The sequence below is a fragment of the Pagrus pagrus genome (assembly GCF_965226575.1).
Source record: "Pagrus pagrus genome assembly, chromosome: 6".
Lineage (NCBI taxonomy): Eukaryota > Metazoa > Chordata > Actinopteri > Spariformes > Sparidae > Pagrus > Pagrus pagrus.
In genome coordinates, this window is record NC_140190.1 from 30,864,918 (window position 1) to 30,887,287 (window position 22,370).

Consider the following 22,370-nt stretch of genomic DNA (forward strand, 5'->3'; position numbering starts at 1 on the left):
GTCAGACAGTTGAAGCTGTTGTGGGCATTTTTAATTTTTCGCCTTTTGTTTCCCCCTGTACTCCGGGCAACCCTTGGTTAAATTTGAGGGTTGTGACTGGAGCGATGTGGGGCAGCGAGCGCCGATACTGGAGATTCTCCACACTGGTATCCATTGTGCAGCCATCCCAAACGACCCCATTCTATTCCTGACTGCCCTTCTCATTTTATCCCTCGCTCTCACCCTCTTTCGCTCCTCTCAGAGTTTGTTTCTTTCTTGCCCCTTTCCTTTCTTCAATTAATGAGTTCATTGATTTTCATTTGTTGATTTCACGAGTACCCCCTCTGTCCTGGCCCCCTTTTTTAGGCTCTGCTTTCTTTCCTTGACACCAAAGAGAAAGAAATCTGGGTCATGGCATCCAAAAACTCACGAGGTAGAAATGCTGAATGAGAATAGTGACAGGGCAAAAAAAAGACAGAAAGAGGAAAAGAAAGATGGATGCAGAGGGCCAAACAGGACAGGCAGCATGTGTCTCTCTCCACAGGAGACACACGTCAACTCACTGCTTTGTTCCCACATTCTGTAAAGTTTTTAAGTGCACAGGAGAAGCCAAATAAAAGACAGGAAATAAAAGAGAAAAGGAGAAAGAATGAGGCTGAAACTGAAGATGGAAAAAAACATAGTTGAAACGTGAACCAGAGGTACGTCGGGTCTAATAAAACACTGTGGAGGGAGGCAGGAAGCAGCACAAAGAGACACACACAAACACCATTCCTCTGACGTCCCTCACACAAAACAACACTCGCACAGCACACTAACATGTACATTGTGTAATCTTAAAGGGAGATTGCTGTTAATTGCAACTCCGGTATTATTTTAGTAGTTTTGTCCATCATTTGTATTAGTTAAGAAAAGAAACACGAGTGATCAGATTATCCAGATGATCAAAACCATGTAATTTGAAGCTAAACTGAGTGCATCTGAAATGTTGTAAATTATCCCTCCACGCACATAAACACTGTGCACAGGTCAAAGCGCTAACACTTTATTTGAAGGGGTGTCCATAAAACTGACATGACACCTGTCATGAACATTAAGGAATCTTCATGAATGTTTATGACTGCTGTCATTGTCAGTTATGTCACTTTTAATGCAAACTTGTTTTACATGTCTTTGTTAAGACAACTGGACATAAACCAAGACAACATAACCTGTTATTAACATGTCATAGCAGGCCTAATTAATATACTTACAGAAACTTTTTAGCTTTATGTGTTAATGTTACATTAAACTGTTGTGTGTGGTTGGTTTTGACATTAGCTGTCTTGAGAACATTATACATATGTCATGAATAATTTTCTTGACCTCAATTAAAGTGGTACAGTTTGGACTTGTCATTAAGATGTATTAAATATTATAAGCCCAGGTTGATGACAGCTATAGGGTCCCATGGTGTTTTAGAATATTTTACTCGTTGCTCAGGTAAGCTTACCACTGATGCCACTAACTCTAGCCAACTGCCGTTAACTAGTTAGCCATTGCTCTTATTTGCTGACTTGGCCCTGGGGTGTCAAAGTTATTAAAAGAGTACCCAAATGCAGGACATTAAAGCAGGGAGGTTAAAAACCTAATGATAATGATGATTAATGATAGCTGATGTCTAGGATAAAAAATACAAACAACAAAAGGCTGGCAACAAAACAAAACTAAATTAAGTACAAACCAGTATAACACGAGGACACAGGCAGCAAATGTAGGTAAAACATGAAAGGAAGACAGGAACAGGTTACGGACTGGAAACAGATGAACCAACCAAGTGTGAGAGGAAAACACAGGCTAAAATACAAAGACAAGATTAACTCATGGAACACAGGTGAGGAGGAAAAAGGGTAGGAAAACACAAAGACAGGAAATGGAAAGTAGAAAGTAACACATAGGGATATAATCTACGAGATAAAACGGGAAATGAGCAAATCAAAAATCCAAACCATGACACACGGTGCCAGGAGCCAAACCTGGAAAACCACCTGGTACTATTACTTTTTGTCATCAAACTTGCCTCAATCAGTAGCCCCATCAACATTGCTCTTTCAGTGCAGGAATCATGCGCCAATTCTCCACATTGGTGTCTGTGTTAAAGTTTCAGATGCGGAGAGGGGGGACAGTTTTGCTGCGACTCTGATCCGCCTTCGGAGGTAGTATCAGAGCTGCAGCAGAGGCAAGCATGGAAAAAGGCGGAGGCGTGGATCAGGGGTGTGTTGGTCTAATGGTGTTCACAGTCTGACAACTAAACAGATCCTTCACTCATCAAATAAAAGAGAAATGTCCCACACTTCAACCCACAAAGCAATGTTACAGGACCAAACAACAGTACTGAGATAACTGGTGGTGTCTTTGGCAACTTATGAGGAAAAAAATACCGCAGTTATACGTGGAAATACGTGTCATCCTGTCTGTCATCCTGTCTGTCCTTCCATCACATTTCTGCCCGAAAAACAGCGTCCATCCCCGGTAGCAGAGCCAGGCAGCTAACGCAGATGAATGGTGGAAATTATGTGACGTGATTCAGAGCAAAAAACTTTAACTCACCATGTGTTTGTCACCTTCCACTATTGTGTTGTTGTAGTTACTGTCTTGAAAAAGTCACTGCGACGGTCAGCCCTCCGAGACTTCAGTGAACTTTCCCCCAGAAAACAGCATCCCTCCCCGCAAGTGAAAGCCAGACAGGGTCTGCTGTTTACTGATGGTGATCATTTAATTATGTAATTTAGACAAAAAACATATTTTTTTCTCTTTCCATGATGCATGGTGGGTCACAATACATTATAACTGCATCCATAAGATTATAAACGGTCGGCGGATACGTGTTTAGATTAACAGGTGGAAACACGTTGAAAAAACACGGATGTCAACGTCATGATGTGTACCGTCACGCCACTTTTGGATCCGCAGCGCAGACCAGATCGGATTGGGTATGGGCAAAAGTCTAGTCCAGAACATCACTGGTTCCATCTACAGAGCATCAGTGATATAGCTGAAGTGAGATGTCTGCACAGAGCCCGAAGGATACTAAAAGACAACAGCCACCCAGCCACAGTCTGTTCACCCTGCTGCAATCTGACAAAAGATACAGAAGTGTCCTCTGCCATACCACCAGACCACTAGAGCAACTTCTTTCCTCAGGCGGTGAGACTTGTGAACTCATCCTCAACACTCAATGACAAATAAATGAACCTTGAACCTTGGTGCAGGGAGGGGTAATGTGGGTTTATCAGCTGGAAACTTTGATGAGATGTAGTGGGAGTTAACCCAAACAGTAAAGTTGTGTGCGCTAAAGTGTTCAGTAGAGTTCTTGTTAATTCTCAGTGGGTTCATCACTGTGGGCAATACCTTTCACATCACACATTATCATTTGATTTATTATTATTATTATAAAAATATTGACTCAAGCAGCTTTAAGAACCAAAAGTACGTTAAGATGCCGAACGCACACTGAATCAGCAAAAGTGAGTCATCGCATTTAACTTATAACACATAATGTGAAAACCTACTTGGCAATAAACTTCTTTCTGATTGTGATTCTGATTAATTAGTGATGCAATGGCATGAGAGCCAACACACTCTCACACACACGCGCGCGAACACACACACACACACACACACACACACACACACACACACACATAATCCCTCCCTCATTAGGTGTATTGTGGGGATGCTGATGTAATGCAAGTTAATCTGTTGGCCTCTAGTTGGCTCGGTGGCCCAGCGGGAGCTCTTTGTGTGGGACATTACCCCAGCCCCGCCCCTTGGAGACAGGTTCATTAAGACTGACGCTGATACCCAAGTACCCAGGCCTTTTGTGTGTGTGTGTGTGTGTGTGTGTGTGTGTGTGTGTGTGTGTGTGTGTGTGCGTGTGTGTGTGTGTGTGTGAAACAGCATGTTTCAGTCAGTTATACCAGAGACAATGCAATGAAGAGGCCGGCCATAAAGGCATTGCTTTCTCAGCATGTGCCTGAGAGCACGTAGGCTCAAAATCTTGATCACTGTGTATGTGTGTGTGTGTGTGTGTGTGTGTGTGTGTGTGTGTGTGGTTGTAGTAGGCGTAAGGAATGTGTGTGTCAACTTTGTAAAAAAAAGTGTGAGTGTCTGATGCCTCAATATATTAAAACCATATTTCTGTGATGTTGAGTAACACTGATTTCCTGCACATACAAGTGCATTTGTGTGTTGATGAGAGGGAGAGGGGTTAGCTAACAAAAGGGGTCAGTGATATGTCAGTTGAGAAACAGTAAATTAACCACAGAAGGATGATCCTACGTTGCGATTTTAAAGACGGAGCTACTTAGATATCGAGAAACTTTCAAACTCCTATCATTTCACAGCATATTTTGTCATGTGACCAAACAAAATTTACTGTAATACAATCAGAGATATTAAAGAAATAGATACTTAAGTTAAAATAAAGTTATTGAAGTGGTTTAACCTGTATTGTAGCCTTAAAGTCCACCATGTGTGACAGTATAAGAAACAGTATGTGGCCTGTTGTGTATCAGTTTGTTCCAACTCTTCATTGAAGTTGTGTAAAGAAAATTCAGATAGAAATATTCTAAATGTATTTTGTAGAATTTAATTTACATTTACAAAGAAAATCCTATTTGATATTTTGGAAAGCTTTAACATCTCCAATAAGGTTTAAAGGAGAGTTCTGTGGGTTTAAACAAAAGGGTTTGGCTGTACAGTTTTGTAGCCTCCAGCCGATGCTACAAAACTTTTGAAAAGTCTTAAGTTAAAATATACATAATGAAATATAATGCAGTCGGAGGCTGACGAAGCACGGGCAACAGAGAAGAATAAAAAAATAAAGAATGAATACATTATTTTGATGTTACAGAAAGCCCCATTTTTATCTTTAAAAATCTTTGAAATGACCTGATCACCAGAACAAATGTTGTACGTCTCAGCAAACCTAAGTTTCAACTTGAAGGTCTGTTCAGGTTTAAGCACGAAAAAAAAAACACTTGGTTGGGGTTAGGAAAAGATCAAAGTTTTGGTTGAAAAATGGTTTCATGGCAATACACATGGCTGGAAAATGTCCCTGCTCAAAGAAGCCAATTTTGTTGCAACAAACACGGCGGCAAAATGTCCCAACGGTTGCTGCATTGACTCGGTCAGTGTCTTAAAAGGTACCCAAAGTCAAAATTTGAGTATAAGTTTAGTCAAAGTAAAGATATCATGTTGAAATGTTACTTTGGTAAAAGTAAAAGCAACTCATATGGATAGTACTTGAGTTAATGTTTTAAATGTACTCAAGTAACAAAATACAAGTAAAAGTAAATTATACATATATTTACATGTATGTATATCCTGTATACTAGAGGTTGAACAATTATTGGATCTGAGAAGATAAATTAAGATAAAAAATGAGCCAGTTTGGCAATAAAGCAGCCAGAAATATGCAAAGTAACTAGTATGTTACGTTATCAAATAAATGTAGTGGAGTAAAAAGTATAAAAAAAATAAAATAAGTAATAATTGCCTCCAAAATGTGTAGGTTGAAAAGATAAAGTTAAATGAAATAGGTAATAAACTTTTTCCCTTTAAAATTTTAGTGGCGAAAAATTACCAAGAAGGACAAAAAGAGAATATTCAAACAAAGTACCTCGACTTAACTACAGTGTTGAGTAAATGTGTGTTCCACCTGTGATAACTGAAAAGAAGAAACTATTTCTACCACTCAAAGCAGTCATACTGCATGACTGAAAGCTATTTATATAATAACCATAGTCTTCGCAGTAACAAAGCACCACATAACAAATAAAATCACTAAGTTGTCGGCCTGGTCTCACTCAGCCCTGCAGACTGTGTCCCTTCAACCCACCAAATTAAAAATAGGAGAGGGATTATTTGTGGTCCGGTGTGGTTTGTGTGTGTGTGTGTATGTGTGTGTGTGTGTGTGTGTGTGTGTGTGTTTGCTCCCCTGTGCAGCCAGAGCAGCAGCAGCAGCGCACTTAGCATGGGCTTTAAATAGCTAACTCAAATAAAGTGAGAGGAGGCCGGGGATCAGAGGCTGAGAGGGACTCTGTGAGGGAGGCATTCCTGAACGGAAGCTGGCCTTTGGATTTCCAAACAGCATTCGGAGCGAGCAATGCCAGGAATGTGATGTCGTCCAGCAGCAGCGGCAGCGGCGGCGGCTGTGAAAACCACCGGGCCACCAGGTGCTGGTGAGCCGCCTGACAGGAAGTGCAGCCGGAAGTGCAAACAGAGGTCCAGCTGGGGGACAAAATGGCGGCAGGTGACTCAGCAGAAAGAGAACAGGAGCCAAACTGGAGGTTGCTACTGTGAGCAGAGTCTCTCTCAGGCCTTTCTGAGCCGAAGCAGAGCTGCTATCAACTCCGAAGATCTCTATATCGCTGAAAAGGGAAGACGTCAAGTTTCTCCGCAAGAGCCTCTTTCTCTTCGACTAACCGCTCTTCTGCCTCCTTTTTTACACACTGTGTTAAATTTCTATTCTTTCTCATCCTTTTTACCTTTTGACGGCCTTCTTTGTGTGCAGGCTGTGGGAAAGTTTCCCGTAATGGTGAGGTCATCCACCACCGACAACCCCCCCATCAACCTCACCCCCCACACAGACACACACACACACACACACACACACACACACACACACCATCACCACACACCCCCACCCTCCTTGCTGTCCCTCTTTCTCCAGGCCAGGCAGGACTGCAGGACTGTGAAGTGTCCCCTCATGTCTCTGTCCCACTTCCAGTTCCTCAGCTCCCTCCACAGAGACCAGAGCCTGAATAGAGCCTCATTCAGAGCTGGTATCTGCTGATCTGGCCTCTAAAAGTCTCGAGCAGCACACAGAGGCTGGAGACAGACAGATCAGCAGATCTCTGAGGCACCTGGAGACCCATCAGGCATTTAAAGCACCTCTCTCTTTCTCAAACCTGGACACACTTTGACACTGCCAAGTTTATTCAGGAGGGTGTTTCTCCCTGCATGCGTGGACCTGCTCAGCTCCATCTGAAACTGTTGCTCGGTATAAAACTAGTGTGATTATGAAAGCAAGATGGAGGAGAAATGCTGGAAATTAAACTTATTTTCTGTCCAGAAACTTGAAATATCTTAAAGTTCTTTGCATTCTGGTGACTCCTCAACTCATCCAGATTTAGCTTGCAGTGTCAAATTTGGTGGCTGATTACTGCCATCTATTGGTAAAACTGTAAGCTGCAACTCTAAATTTTAAAGGGTCAGTTCACCCCAAATCGCAACACAACTATATTGTCACATAAAGCAGAACTTCCACTAAGTTGTAGTATCACGTCCCAACTACCAGGTGCTGGCTCCCAAAAGCCTCGTCCACAATTTCATCTGATTATCGTCTTTGTTTCAAAATGGTGGAGGGAAGAGGAGATGCAACAAGTACCTCTGGAATAACTGTCCAATCCTCTTATTCTGAATAAACCAGGGAGAAAAAACAAACAAATAATAACTAAATAAGGTGCTAGAAATACTTTTAGCCACATTTTACTAACATTTTTCTTGTAGTTTTTTCTGTGAGTGAAAATACATATTTCCAAACCTACATCCTCATGAGGAACCAGCAGGTTTGGGACTTGGGTGTTATGAGGGCTGTTGCTGGGTTGTGAATATGACCATTTGTATATGCTGAGGAGCCTCCTACATTTGTTTTAGTCAGTTATCATTCTCCATACGAAAATGTCACATTTGAAATTTTGCCTTTTCATATGTGAAAAGTTGAGTTTCTTCATTGTGATTTGCTATTTTCACATGTGAACACAATGTGAAATGTTAAGAAAATAATGTCAAGTGAACTGGAGGTGTTCACAAGTGAGCCACGTTTTTCACACCTAAATGACAGTGAAATTTACATTTTCACACATACATTCATACAGTACGTGCAGCAGCGGACTCAGGATAAAACTAGATAGATAAACTCAGAAAAAATAAAAAGGGCACCAGCATGAAGAAAAGGCACAAGAAGGCCCTCCACCACTGGGGCATCTAAAATCACTTTTGGAGCATTTCTTGAAACATGTTTTCACATGTGGAAGTTCTCACGTGTGACACAATAAAGCACACAATTTCTCATTTTCACACATTTCCAACTGTGCATCGCTATTTTCACATGTAAGCTGGTTGGCTTGTTTGTTGTAAATATACATATACATATATACAGACTGATCACCAGGAATAAAATGTTTGAACAAAAACCAAACCTGTCTGTATATCCAGATACCTCTGGAAATAAGTAAGAAAATCGTTCTGTGATTTTGGCGCTTTAATAAGACGTCAGATGAACGTTCACTTCAGCAGAACATGATTACTGAGGAAGCTGTGAGTGGAAGAAAAATACTGAGGTGGACTAACTTGTCTGACTTTTATCACAGTGAGTGTATTTGATCTCTTATTAGAGAAAATATGATTGGCACAATAATTGTACATAAATCTGTATTACTGTGTTACTGTAAAGGAACATATTGACATCTATATTAGTAGTACAACAAGTTTACATGGGCTGCTTATGGAGTATCTTACTGGTGTGTAAAACACTACATCTTATTCTTCCTACAACAATATGTTACATAACTGTTTACATTCTGAGGTACGCTGCCTTTCATCCAAATGTACAGTTTGTGTTAATATACAAAAATATATGACAGGTACATTTAGGAAAAAAGAGACTTTTACACATCTGTAAAAAGGGATAAATACTATAAACACAACACAATAAATCCATCTTGAGTACAAGGCAACCACATTCTTGGCTTTGTCACATGACAGTCATTTTGTTTTAACGACTAAAACTGGGCCAGTGGTTTGCACAAAATCTTGTTGAAACCTGATTTACGCATTTTAGCCAAAAAGAAAAGGTTTCAGAGTTATAGTCATACTTAAATGTGTTTATGTTCAGTTATATGTTCCAATAAATGTGTTATATTTGTCAAAGACAGTGTAATATGGTGCATTTACAGTAAGTTTGTAGATACAGGTGACAAAATCTGATTGTCATACTAGATCCAGTTGAGAAAAGTATCTGATTTTATACAAATTTTATACAAATTTCCAAAGATGCATCTCAAAGTAGTCACAGCCTCCAGTTGATGAGTTCATCTTTATACATGACAGTCTTGGCTCCCTCTTGCGGCAGCATCCTGGAGTGCACTCAGTACAAAATATACCAGTTTATTCTGCAGGATGGACCGACAGGACCAGGTTCAGGAGTATGAGGCTTCATAGTTTTTCTTTTGGGAGGAAAAGTTGGTTCTTCACTCTGCAGCAAGCCTCTTTCTCTTTACTTCTTATGTGACCCGATCATGACTTTCGAGACAAAGTTGACGATGGCGCTCGCCGGCTGCTCAGGGTCGTGTTCAGCAAACAGATGGCACATATTTTCAGTCTCACTCTGAGATTTCCTGGCAACAAATCCGAAGATCCTGGAGGAAATGGAGAGAGATGGACAGGAATATTTATACAAGAGCAGAGAGACTTCAGAGCTTAACTACATTTTACAGTCCAACAGTAAGCAGGCAGAAGTTCACTGTCTTGTTTAAAGCAAAACCCCTCCTGGATCTGTTGTCTGAATATCAAACAGGTTTGAAATGTCACTGTGAAAAGTTTGGGTTGTTTGTAGGTTTGTTTTTTCCTAGTTTTTGTGGGAGAGTGCTTTATATTTAAAGACAAAAGAATCTCCAAGGCACCTAAACATGACACAGTCAGCTGAACATCTGTACGTCACATTATCAAAACATCAATTTCTGTGTAACAGAGACACACTTATTTATCTTTTGTTATTTCTTTCTTCCTGCAACCCCTCAGAAGACTCCAGACCTTCCTTAATTATCAGTTTCATCACCATTCATCATCATTATCAGTACAGTTCATGTAATAAAAGTGTAAACACAATGGTAATAATATAACAGGAAGGAGCAATGAAAGAGACAAAACATCCAGTAAGTAAGAAGGACTTACTTTGCAGTGGAGCCACTGTCTCTTGTCCATCTGTTTGGGGCAGAGTCACATTATAAAGTTATCACAGTCATCATTTACATGTCTCATACTGTATATCCATTAACAGTATATTAAATATAAATGTATAAATGACTCCTCTGACACTGCTTATAACCCTGATTCCAAAAAGGTCAGGATGCTGTTATATTTGGACTTGTTTGTGATGGTTTGTGTTCCACTGAGCTTGAATGCTTCACTTTTTCGGTCTTAAAGTGTCCTCATTAATGTTGGATCAGGTGAAAGTCAGGTTTTGCACAGACTTGAGGAGTCCATTCCAGCTCCGGTGCAGACTTTTTGTCTCCACGGTATTTTCTCATCAATTCATTGGTTTAAGATTGATCAGTTTTTTCTACCGCTCTTCCAACACGTCTTCAGTTCTTTAACAATTTGATCTAGTCAAAAATATTTCTTTTCTGCATTTAAATCAACACTTTCCTGTAACTGGTTCATAAAAAAATCACTATCACTGTGTGAATTTTTAAGTGGATCTTCAATTCTGCTTTAATCAAATAAGATAACAAGAGGACTGCACAGCCTGCTCTGTCTAGGATCGTCTACTTCCTCCTGAAGTCATGATACTCACTTCCTGCCCTGTGGGTCCAGAGAACAGAAGATGACCGTGTTCACAGCGTAATGTCTCCTGAAGAACAGCCTGCAGTAATAGAGACAGTCTGTGTGTGAACATGTGGATTCTCGTGGGATCACATTTCTATCTGTGTGTGTGTGTTTGGACTGAGCAGGTTTGAACACTCACTTCCTCTGGTTGTCAGTGAGCGTGATCCCCTGAGCCGACACTTTGAAGTGGACGACGGTGGACGCCGGCGGGGGGTCCATGGAGAGCGTCTGTGTGGTCGCCTTCTGCACCGCCTGATGTCCCGTCAGAGACTCCAGCGACACAGAGCCCAGGTACCACACGTTACATGCTGTAACACGCACACACACACACAATAAAGGAACAGCTCAACACAAAATGAGAATTAAACATCTTCTGATTTTATTCACTGAAACAGACAGAAGGGATTTTGTGCACTTTGTAGCAGATATAGATAGGTTAGGTTTCAATATTTGCAGGGTGTGTGTAGATATCAATGAATGCGCTGTCCACACACACACAAGTCAAACAAACACACAGATTTGTGTACAAATCTATCCCATACCTGCTCCCTGTTTGAGGAGTTCAGCCGCGGAGTTTGTCGATGTCTGTGCAGACGAGTCGTTCAGGTCCTCCACCGGGTCTGAGAGCAAACACACGTGTTATACACACACACACACGAGTTTACTGAACATGAAACACACAAACTGCATCTGTGCACACTCCAGTTGCAATACAAATATCACCAGTGATTTAGAGGCAACTTCTGGTTGTTCTGATGGTCAAAGGAGTGTAACACGTCTCTGGGGGCTCCTTGGTATCCAGCTGTACTTACTTGACTGACACTATTTCATGCCTTAAGCAAATAATTCACCCATACACACAGCTTACCTCTGTCAGGCAGGATGAGTTTGCAGGGCAGAGCCAGAGGAGTGATGGAGTGCTGACAGACGAGAGCTGTGAGACTTCCTGACAGCCAAATAGAAAGATCCTTCAGAATCAACATTTTACAAACAGCTCCACTATACAGACGGGCTAACACACTGTGGCTAATCTACTGTATGATGAATAATGGAGCCAGCTGTACCTCATCGTACTGACCCGAAGAGGGCAGCAGATGAGACACATTATAATATTGAGATCCTGTCCTACAACAACCTCAGTGGATCCATCCCAGTGAACTATTAACATGGATTGGAGGAAGCAGACTGCTCAGTGACTGACTGAACACACTTTAAAATGTCAGCTTAGTCTAAATGTACAAGAGGACAGCAGTCCTGGTCTGGGATCAGTGGAGAGCACTGATGCTATTTTCCCACAGAACACTTCAGAGGGAACAATGATCTTTTTACAGTTTAACATTTATCTTTATTTTTATCTCCTGGAGCAGCTTCCACATTAGAGTTCTGCTTACTATTAACACAACGACTGTTTCATTGTTCATTTTACTCCTGTGTGCTGAAATATTGCTTCCAGTTTGCATTTCCTACTTGGCACAGCTTCATTATATATAACACTGAAGAGTGATGGGTGACATGATCACATACAAGAAAGCAGACGTTTGTTCATAAGCCATTTCTTAGGAAATTTACAATATCACGATGTCCATATGTCCATGATGATATAGAATTAAAGACATTGTGAAGAATTAGAATTAGATATTAGATCAATCAGCACCAAATGAGTGAGTAATAATCAAGACGCTTCACACTTATTCTCACCGAAGTACGGCTCGTTGGGGCAGCCTTTCAGACGAACTCCTTTCTGCGTGCACTCTATCAGGAAGTGTCTCACCAGCTCATTGGACAGGTCCCCTGCTGCAGAGACGTGGGGAAAACTATTTCAGTATATTTGCATCCATATAGTATGTTGTTACTGACTGGTAGTTGGGACGTCTTGATAATTTTAAACAAAAAATGTGTCTAAAAAAGATGACATCACCTTAATTCACCTTTAAATCAGCAGCTCAGACAATGAATTTCAGAGAAAATGTAACTTTGGAAATCAAATGTAGTGATTCACATTGTTTAACATATAAAACATCACTGAAAAGGTGAATTGGATGCTGATAACTTAAACTTGTAATAAACTCAACTTTACTTGTGTGGAACCTCTCATACAATAAATAGAATTTTGCAAAACTTAAGAATAACAATGAAATTATTAAAACATTTTTTTTTATATATATATAATTCAATAAAAACAAAAAATTAAAGTCAGTGTGTAAGAGCCGGAGTCACCATGACATATTGTGTTGTTGTTAGTGAGGGTTGTGTGTGTGTAGCTGGTCCTTCTGTGATAAACAGTGCCTCCCTGTGTTACAACCAAGAAGTCAGATTTAAAAGCTTAGCCAGCAGTCAGTGGAGGAAGGAGGATACTTTATGGTCAGTTCAGCTCGATTCAGCTCTTCTGACTGTTCATTTTGGATATTTGGATTACCGTTTCTGTAGACTGCACTCTTGTGGATACTCGTGTGCAGAAGGGTTCTACTTTGTAAATCATTCTTGCTGTGTTCAAATGAGGATAACTGCATTTTTGTCTGCTTGGAGAGACAAGTAAAGTCTACAAACAATATTCTTTTGACAGCTCTCTGATGAGATGGTTATAAATTACAAAAATGCAAATACACAATAGATAGCATGAAAACCAATGACCAAAACCGGGATGTCAGCTGCAGACGATCATTCTAAAAGCAGAGATTAAATCCATTTAAAACACAGCACTCGTCAGATTTTCCGCCTACCTTTCTTACTCTGTTGTATCACAGATGGAGGGGGCGTGGCCACCTTCATGGCCAACCCATACGCCCCACGAAATGAGTGACTGTCCCTGACGATGAACGAGCCCGGCTCCTTGTCCTTTAGCACTGTGATGGCTGTTGGACGGGGGAGGAAACACAGATAAGCAAAAGGTAGAATCGTGTTCACACTGTACAGTGAGCAAACCTGAGCACAAGGGCATATTATCGGCTTGGACGTAGCCGTTCGCCTCTCCTGTCCAACACCAATATTTACCTTGGTCTCTGGAAATGTCGGGCTTGTACCAGAACTTGGACGTGTCCTGAACAAACTTCACAGTGTCCTGCTTACTGCCAAACTCTGCGAGACACAGATTAAGACTCTACGTTAGGTTTCAGACTGGCTTTGACCCAAATATGACACGGCAGCAGAGAAAAATAAAGTGAGAGAGAGTTTGTTAAAGGGTCAGTGCACCCAAATGGCAGACAGATGTGTTATCACTCAAGCATATTCATATCTAACCATGCAGATCTTTAAGACAGTCTACCTGGTCCTGGTGACGGGGCCCCACCAAATCCTCTGAGGGGGTCGGGGGTCATTGGGGACGAGAATGGGATGCTGAGACTACTGCCACTGTGAGGACTGGAAAACCCGCTTAGAGAGGGGGACTGAGAGCCAAGCTCTCCCCCCTCACCCCTCCTCTTCTCAGGCAGCAGCGGAGGGAGGCCCCCGTGTCCCCCAAGGTTCAGACCCCCGAGGCCCTCCACGGCCTCCAGCAGGCTGTGCTCCAGGCCGCCGTTCCCAAACAACAACAACGAGGACAAGTCTGCGCTGTCCGTCTCCCTGTGGACACTCAGACCACCACCCAGGCCTTTCAGGGGGCCCCGGGGAGAGCTGTGGGCATTGGGAGTGCTGAGGGAGAGAGGAGGTGAGGGCTGGGGGGGATACGGGGAGTCCTGGGAGCTTGGAGTCCGGTCATGCCACACAGGAGGAGGGGTGGAGCTAAAAAGAGAAAATAAAGAGGATTAGAGTTGGAAATAAAGACATACAAGCACACAAATAATGAATAATTAAATCAATACTTTATAATATTTAAGTCCCCGTGTAACTGCTATTTGCTTCAGCATAGTAACATGTTTCCTGTGAAAACAGGGAGCTAGGAGGGACTTGTTGAGGATATTTATTGTTGTTACAGTAGCCAACAGTGCTGAATATGTGTGAAGTCCAGACCGGGATGGAAAAAAACAACCTCCCAGAAGATGGAGGCCAGTTTGAGCGCAGTACTGATGCTGTACCGGGGGAGTCTAGCATGGCTGCGAGCTAAGTTGCTCACGACAGCTACATCTACAGTAGCAGCAGTTAGCGGTTACTCTAGCAACAATGCTATCTTATCTGTCCATCAGGAAACCCCATGAGTCACCTCAGTACTATGTACTTTGGAGGTCTTCATTGGGAGGCTACTGGTTAGCAGTAGTGAGCATGTAACAAGTAAAGCTAAATGTCCAGAGTCGAGGCAGAGCAGCCGGAGAACATCAGAGAATACATTCTCCACAACATTTGATCCAGTTTCACCCACATCAGTGAATCAAGTTATAAAGGTGGGTCTTTGTACAGTAATCAAGGAGGCAAATACTTCATTCTGGTGGCCTCCTTCTTTTTATACGTCCATCGCCGGAAATTAGAAACTCTAAAAAAACAAAATGAATAAGAACACCTCCAAAAACACTGTTATAGATATTAGTATATAGATGAGATAGAGTAAGACATAAGTGATAATACGCTTAAAAATGGATTTTGACCTCATGCAAACTTTAAAAGTTGATTATTAATGGCAGTAGCAGCAGTAGTTGCACTGTGAAGGTGCTCTGAGGACATCACACTGTTTAAAAGATTCCTATTTTGTGCCATAAAGCTACTACCCTTTGTGCTGCACAGCATTAAACAGATTTCCTGCAGAAAGGTCAAACTGGTACTGGCGTGTGCACAGGGCCAGAAAGTAAACAGGGCTCTTGGTTGTTTTTGTTGTTTTTGAGTGAGGAGAAATATTTTCTCATAGTTTATGTGGGAGTATATTACGAGTAAATAAAAAACGTAATATGATTAATAACATATTTGTCTAGGGATTTATTTGGTAGAGGCCAGTTTAATCCCTGTGACTTGAACAAGTAAAAACACATTTCTACTGGAACTGCAAAGGTTAACTTTAAAAAGAAGCTGGAATCACACTAAGCTCTTTGTTCTGCTACGATCCCTCTAGTTTGAGAAATATGTCGTATCCATCTGATAATCAGAAATATTCCTCAAATGTTAATGATTAAAGACAAACCAATCAGAGAAATGTTGTCATAAAAGAGAAAATCATTCGGAGTTTCATTTAAATGGCTTCATCAATGAATGCTCTTCCAAGAAGTTGAAAGAAAGACAATACTTTGCAATCCTGTGCAATGGGAGAGGGCACAGGCAGCACAAACAGCAGTCTCATTATTGCTTTTACTAATGTTTGAACTTTATCGTGGACTTGATTTGTGTTATATTCCACCGTATGTAATAATGCAACACGTAGCAGCATCAGCCAGCCTGTGTGTTTACCTGTCTGTTTGTGGGAGGGGGCTCTCTGACGACACCGAGCACATGGAGCCAAAGATCCTCTGACAGGAAGCAGGAGTGACCGACACGTCTGATCTGAAGAGCTCTCCGTCTGTGGAGCTGGTGGAGTGGTTCATACTGTCCAGGAAACTCCGGGAATCTGACAAAATAAACAAGACAAAAAAAATGATGTCAACCCGTTTTTACTACATACTGTAGTTCTAAAATACCAACCAGACCACATTCCACATTCACATTCATTATAACTGCCTAGTGACTGGTACTTGTGTTTGCTGTCATTGGGACTCTATCTTTGTTTGGATGATACACCCATCAACGTGTATCAGCAGAGGATAAACTCGCCTGTCATTTCTGACAGGAGTGTGGTAGCTTTCTCTCACTTTTGTTCTTTCAGGGAATGAATCCTGGCGGCGGGTGGCATTTTTTGACGGTAAGATAAATATTGCAAACCTTACCCTTTAAACCATTTTCCCACAGTCTCATTTCATGTCAACTCCTTTAACTTCTTGTAGGCAATTAGTCAAACTTAGCCTAAAGACTGGAAGCAGGCAGAAACTTACTGTCTCCCTCCGAAGTTTAAAAAACGTGCATACCAACACCTCTTTGTGTATAGATAGACTCTTGTAAAGAAAGTAAATGAAAATATTTCCCCAAATGATTATTATTTCTTGGAGCTGGACCTTGTACAACCTGCTTTGACAGTATGAAAGCCAATAAGGGAAATTTGACTGAAGTTTGAATCCTCAGAGGTTGACATCATATAATGTAAGTTGTAGTGTGTGTGACGTCGGAGCGAGGGCACGCCAAACATCCCGACATGACATCCTGACGCTCTGACAACACAGTGTGTCATTCAGCAAACATGTGGGCAGGCCTCCTCAGGCCACAGACAGGCCTGTGAAGTACGATGAGTCAGCGTGTAAAGAGTCAATCATTATAAAGAGCTCCTTGTTCGGGCCGGCTGCACCCCCCCGACCCTCCCCCGCCTCCCCCCTCCTCCTCCTCTCTTCCGCTCCTTCTCCCCATTCAGGAGCTCAGAGATGGAGGAATTTGGACTCAACAGCCAGCTTTGTTGGTGATCATATTGGACCAGTGGCATCATCTCGAGTGGATTATATAATCGCTCGTGTCCTGTTAACGAATTTGAAGAATGTTGTGCGCACACACACACACACACACACACACACACATAGATCACTAGATTCATTAGAAACTTGTTTTCACGTTCCTTATTGCTAGATTAAGATTTGACAACCTTTGTTCATAGAAGCAGATTAAAATACTAACAGTTTACAGTATATTGTAATTAGAATTGGCTCCATCACAACCGACTACAGTACTAAAATGCTGTTTACGTGTTCATGCTTGTATTATTTTTTTTTTTAGAACTTGTTTTTTTATTTCCATTTATCAAGTGCAGTCATACAGTATGTACAATATGTTACAGTAAGATGCCACAGGTAAGTCTACTAAAAGGTTAACAGTCCATAGATATCTTCATCCTAATCATAATGTGAGGTAGGATCTTTATCCTAGCGGTATCACATTCCTACATATAACATTTGGTTTCACAATGCAGATGATCGCTGTCTTTAAGAATAAACAAATTAATTAAATAATAAGAATATAATATACATATATATATATATATATAAATAAAATCAAAAAAAAAAAAAAGAGAAGCCAAAAAAGAGAAAAAAAAAAAAGGCAAAGCACCCACACCCACAAGAAATAAATAATAATAATCTGCATATCATTCATATCAGGTGAAAGTGTAAGGCAATGGGTGACCATTTATTTAGGAATACATCTGCTTTCAGTTGCACCAATGCTGTTGTATACTCCATATTGTAAACGTCCTGGATTCTATCCCTCCATTGTGTAACTGTTGGAGGGTGTGGCTTCAGCCAAGAGGCTGTGATTACTTTATTCGCTATTAAAAGAAGGACTCTCAGCAAACATACTTCGGTATGCTCTTCAAGATCGGCAGGCAGTACCCCCAGCACAAAGTGTGATGGTTCAAGAGGTAAATCTATACAGAGACATTTTCTTATTTCTTCTTGTACATTTTGCCAGTATTCTAATATCTTTGGGCAGTCCCAAAATATATGTGTGTGGTCTCCCACCAAGCCACAACCTCTCCAGCAACAATCTGGGGTGTTGCTCCATTTTGATATTATAGATGGAGTCCTAAAATATCTCATTTTAATTTTCCATCCAAATTCCTTCCAGTTTGGGCTGCTGGTTGCCCTATGTCCTTGACTACATGCCATCTCCCACTGCTCATCTGGGATTATTGTATTCATTTCTAGTTCCCATTTTTGTTTAATATCTAAGTTATTGTCTTTAAGCTCTTCCTGCAGTATCTTGTAAATATGTGATATGAACTTTGTCTTTACTATTCCTTTAGTTATTGATATAAAGAAGTGTTCTATTTTTGTTGGCAAAGAGCAGAGCTTTTCCCATTCTTGATGTTTTTGTAAATAGTGCCTGATTTGTAAATACCTAAAAAAGTCCTGGCTAGGTAAATCATATTTTCATGCTTGTATTAAAACACATTAAATGCCTCTATAATGATAAAATACAATGAAAGGGAGCATTCTACTAAACAAAGATGTTTGCTTTTGATATTTAAATAAATTTTTTTGAGGAGAATGAAGGTCAATTCTTCACTTTGGGAGCACATAAACTGAAATAAAGATTTAAAACTCAAGGTCCACTTACTTTGTATTTTAGTGACAACCCTGAAGATTCCAGAAAGGCCACAGATTCACTGTGCGTCGACTCATTTCTGATAATATAATGAATTACTTAAGTATAATGTCAATTAACTGTGGGTATGCCCCATCAGTAACAACTCAGTTTGGACTTTTACTTGTACAGGAGTGTGTTTTCACTGTGGTCTTAGGATCTGAATACTTCCTGGTCGAGAGTTTAGGATTTAAAACGCTGTTCCCACAGCTGAATGCTTCCCACGCACATTTCTATAGTGCCAACATTATGTACGGTGTCTCAGATGTCCTTAAGTGAGAATTTAGTGGCAGCTGCAGCAAGCAGGACTCATTAAACAGACTGGGAGTTATGTATTGTATGTTCAGTATCTATCTGCCTGTCAGCTCATCAATTTATCTGGTACAGGAGTACACAATATACAGACTGCTTCAACAGCAAATGTAGAATATAACTAAGTACATTTACTCAGGATTTGGTGGTACAAAAAGTTTGTTCTTTTTTGTACTTCTTGCGAGTTACACTGCATATTTAAGGTTTCCAGTATCAGTGTTATGCCTGATACATGGCATCTTTAATGTATTTATTAATCTAATCTTGAGTCCCATTTTATAGATGCAAAAAGTTGGATGCTAGAGTGGTGTCGTAATGAGTCCTTGAACCCTGAGTGGGTTTCCAGTGAAATTCCTGAAATAAGGTGTGTGGTTACCTCAGGCTGAAGATATCTACACGTGTTGTTCTCCGACATAAAATCCATCATTAAATGTCCCACAGTTTAATTATAAAGCTCTTCTGTGTGTTAAAAATGGTGGCTGCTAACATGTGTGTAAATGAGACTACAGAGGTCATCCGGGATATAAAACTTCATCACAGTGAACACAGACTCATCTACTCACTAGTCCGTCTTCACAGGCCCACTTTAGTTACAAGCTGTTCTAACTCTGACTTTGCAACTTGTACATTGATCAGTTTATAGGAAACCTGTATAGTAATTGTGTAGAAAGACTCTTAGTGGTGGTGATGTCGAAGTCATGTGACCGTGATGTCATCTGTTTATAGCCTAACATTAGCTTTTTACTTCCAGAGATTTAATTTATGCTTCAAAAATCACAATAGTGGTGTTTATCTGTGAAGATTATCTTGATGAACAAAACCTGTAAATATCATAAACTCGGTTTGTCACAAAGGTTATTTCCGGTAGTTATCCAAAATCACATTAAAAAATCCCAGACTTGTTGTCAAAGGAACCAGGGCGATGCTAACTTCCAGGTTAGCCTACAAAAATCACTACACCACTGTATTACGATGAAGAAGAGAATAAAAGTCAGCCTCATGTAATCCATGATTTTAAATCCAACATTCTCAACACATTATTTTCACATGGTGTGGTGCCATCTGAAACCCCTCATGGTACCTCAGATACGCCATAGGCGGTTGACACTCAACTTGAACTCTCAGGGGTTAAAGGTGAGCACAGTGCAGGTTATGTTGTGGACCTTCTCATTACTGACACACAGACACACACACATCTCAAATGAATACATTTGTAATGAGTTTTTAAAATCTGCTGATGGAACAAGTGACAACTGCTTTAACACAAGTCTCTATATCACACTGAAATATTACTTTCTAGATCATTGTCTTATATTAAGTGTCTTATAAGTAATGAGATATTTTGATGAGAAACAGACTACAAATATACTTGGTGAAATTGATATTTTTTGCAGTGTAATCCATAGCTGAAGTTGTTGCTGCTTGAAGTAAACAAACACAAACAGAGGGGAATGCACTGAGGGCAGGAGGATTCCTCAAACATTCCCACAGACCATCGCTGTCAGTTTCGCTCTCTCGGGACGATTCCCAGAAAGCCACCGAGCTGCGTCTCTCTCTCTGTTCCCACGGCTGACTCTCTTCACCGTGGTTTGTCACATCTGCTGCTCCACAGCTCATCCAGTTAATTACAGAACAGCCCCAAACTGTGGCAGCACCGGCTGACCCCAGCCTGACCTCTGACCTCAGACCTGACTCTGCTCTGCTAGGTTCTGCTAGCCGTTATGACGCTCTAATACACTTTTCACCTCCTGTATCCATGCTGCTCAGTATCCATAGCTACTCACTCTGAGCTGGACCTGGACTAATGAAGAAACCTGAGGAGAGAGAACAATCTGTGCCAAGTCTCAGTGACAGAAGTTCATTTAAATAAAGAAGTCAAACATGACATTTTCTCTTTCCCTTCAAAATAAGAGCTCTTCTCTCTCAAAGTGAATCTGTTAAGGTGCCAGAAGTGTGGCTGTTTATCTAACCTTAATCCCTACTAGATAATTCTGTATATCATACATTTTAATAAACTTGAATTTCCCTTTTGTCTTTTTCTGAGTAGTTTGACTTCATTTACATCATCTACCAGTGACCTTGTCTTTTAAAATGTAAATGTAAACATTGTACTTTAAAGGACTAGTTCAGCAAAAAATAAACAAAAATTCAGCCATCATCTCCTCCCCCCATGCTGATGGAAAGTCAGGTAAAGTTTCGTAGTGTACAAAACATTTCTGGAGCTTCACAGCAAAACAGAGTTGTGCTAATCAACTGAAGTAGCTGGAGATTTGCTTTAAAATGTAAAAAAAAACAACCATAAAATGGCAGCATATACAGTAGCTCATCAGGCTTAATCCAAGTCTCCAGAAGCCCTGTGGTCCCAAATTGATTTGAAAAGACATCATTTACACCCTCGACCCACAGTCAAGCTCGTGCACCAGCTTCAGGCATGATGTGTGCTAAAATCTTTAGCTTAGCAGTTACAGTAAAGATTTGGGCATAAAATATGGTGTAAGTAGCATCTTTTCAAATCAGTTTGGGATCTCTGACCTTCTGGAGACTATGATCACACAGGACGAGCTCTATGGAGCCAGTTTATGTTTATTTTCTGTTGTTTTTTTGTGTCTCCAGCTACTTCAGTTGTTTTCAGCTGTTTTGCTGTGAAGCTCCAGAAATTTTTGTGGACTAAGAAACTTTACCTGACTTTCCATCCACAAGGGGGTGGGTAGATTTAATTTATGAGTGAACTGTTCCTTTAAAGTAGACCCAACATCGTCTGGATTGTTTCCCTTCTCTTAAACTGTTCTTGGTGAATCTGATAATGTGCCAGAAAGAGGGCAGGGTGTTGATCTGGTAAATGAAACAGAGGTCATGTCTGCAGACTCGTTTAAAAACATAAAAACATCTGACAAACTTCATTATTTTTCAAATATCTGAGTTCACTCCTCTTCAGTTTATTCATCAGTGTTTTTCTGTCCATTGTTTTCTCCTCACTTTTGCAGCTCCCAGTGAGCACAAAGCCTCTTCAGTTTGGGTCGAACCGTGCAAAACCAATTCCAGATGGCACAGACCCATATGGGCACGACTACCAGCCTCCACCAGCCAATAACTCCCCGAAAAAATACCCATAACACACACAGACACACACTTTCCAGATCTCAGAGTGTGACGGTTATATGGCTCCGACTGAAGATGTGTGCATACCTTCATGCTTGGTACGGAGGCAATCCCATTAATCAATAAAACCACAGTGAGGGTATCTGGAGCTAATATTTCACCTCATGTTTCCACCTCAGACCACCAAGCTGACACATAAGCAGGAGGGTTTGAAAGGAAAGGCAGCGAGAAACAGAGAAGAAGAAATGCAGGAA

At 40.8% G+C, this 22,370-nt stretch overlaps 1 protein-coding gene across 1 annotated transcript in view; it reads right to left on the bottom strand.

The window, feature by feature from the left end:
• Positions 1–8,224: 8,224 nt before the first annotated feature.
• Positions 8,225–22,370, bottom strand: part of tns3.2 (tensin 3, tandem duplicate 2) — a 53,933-nt gene continuing 39,787 nt past the window's right edge. Inside the window, exons 17-27 of the mRNA XM_084354372.1 lie at positions 15,937–16,093; positions 13,895–14,349; positions 13,624–13,707; positions 13,353–13,484; positions 12,331–12,426; positions 11,501–11,578; positions 11,175–11,252; positions 10,772–10,940; positions 10,601–10,669; positions 9,979–10,008; positions 8,225–9,443 (exon numbers count right to left, since the gene is read on the bottom strand). Of these exons, the coding sequence (XP_084210498.1) occupies positions 9,302–9,443; positions 9,979–10,008; positions 10,601–10,669; positions 10,772–10,940; positions 11,175–11,252; positions 11,501–11,578; positions 12,331–12,426; positions 13,353–13,484; positions 13,624–13,707; positions 13,895–14,349; positions 15,937–16,093 (1,490 nt within the window). The 3' untranslated portion in view covers positions 8,225–9,301. The remainder of the gene's footprint in view (positions 9,444–9,978; positions 10,009–10,600; positions 10,670–10,771; positions 10,941–11,174; positions 11,253–11,500; positions 11,579–12,330; positions 12,427–13,352; positions 13,485–13,623; positions 13,708–13,894; positions 14,350–15,936; positions 16,094–22,370) is intronic.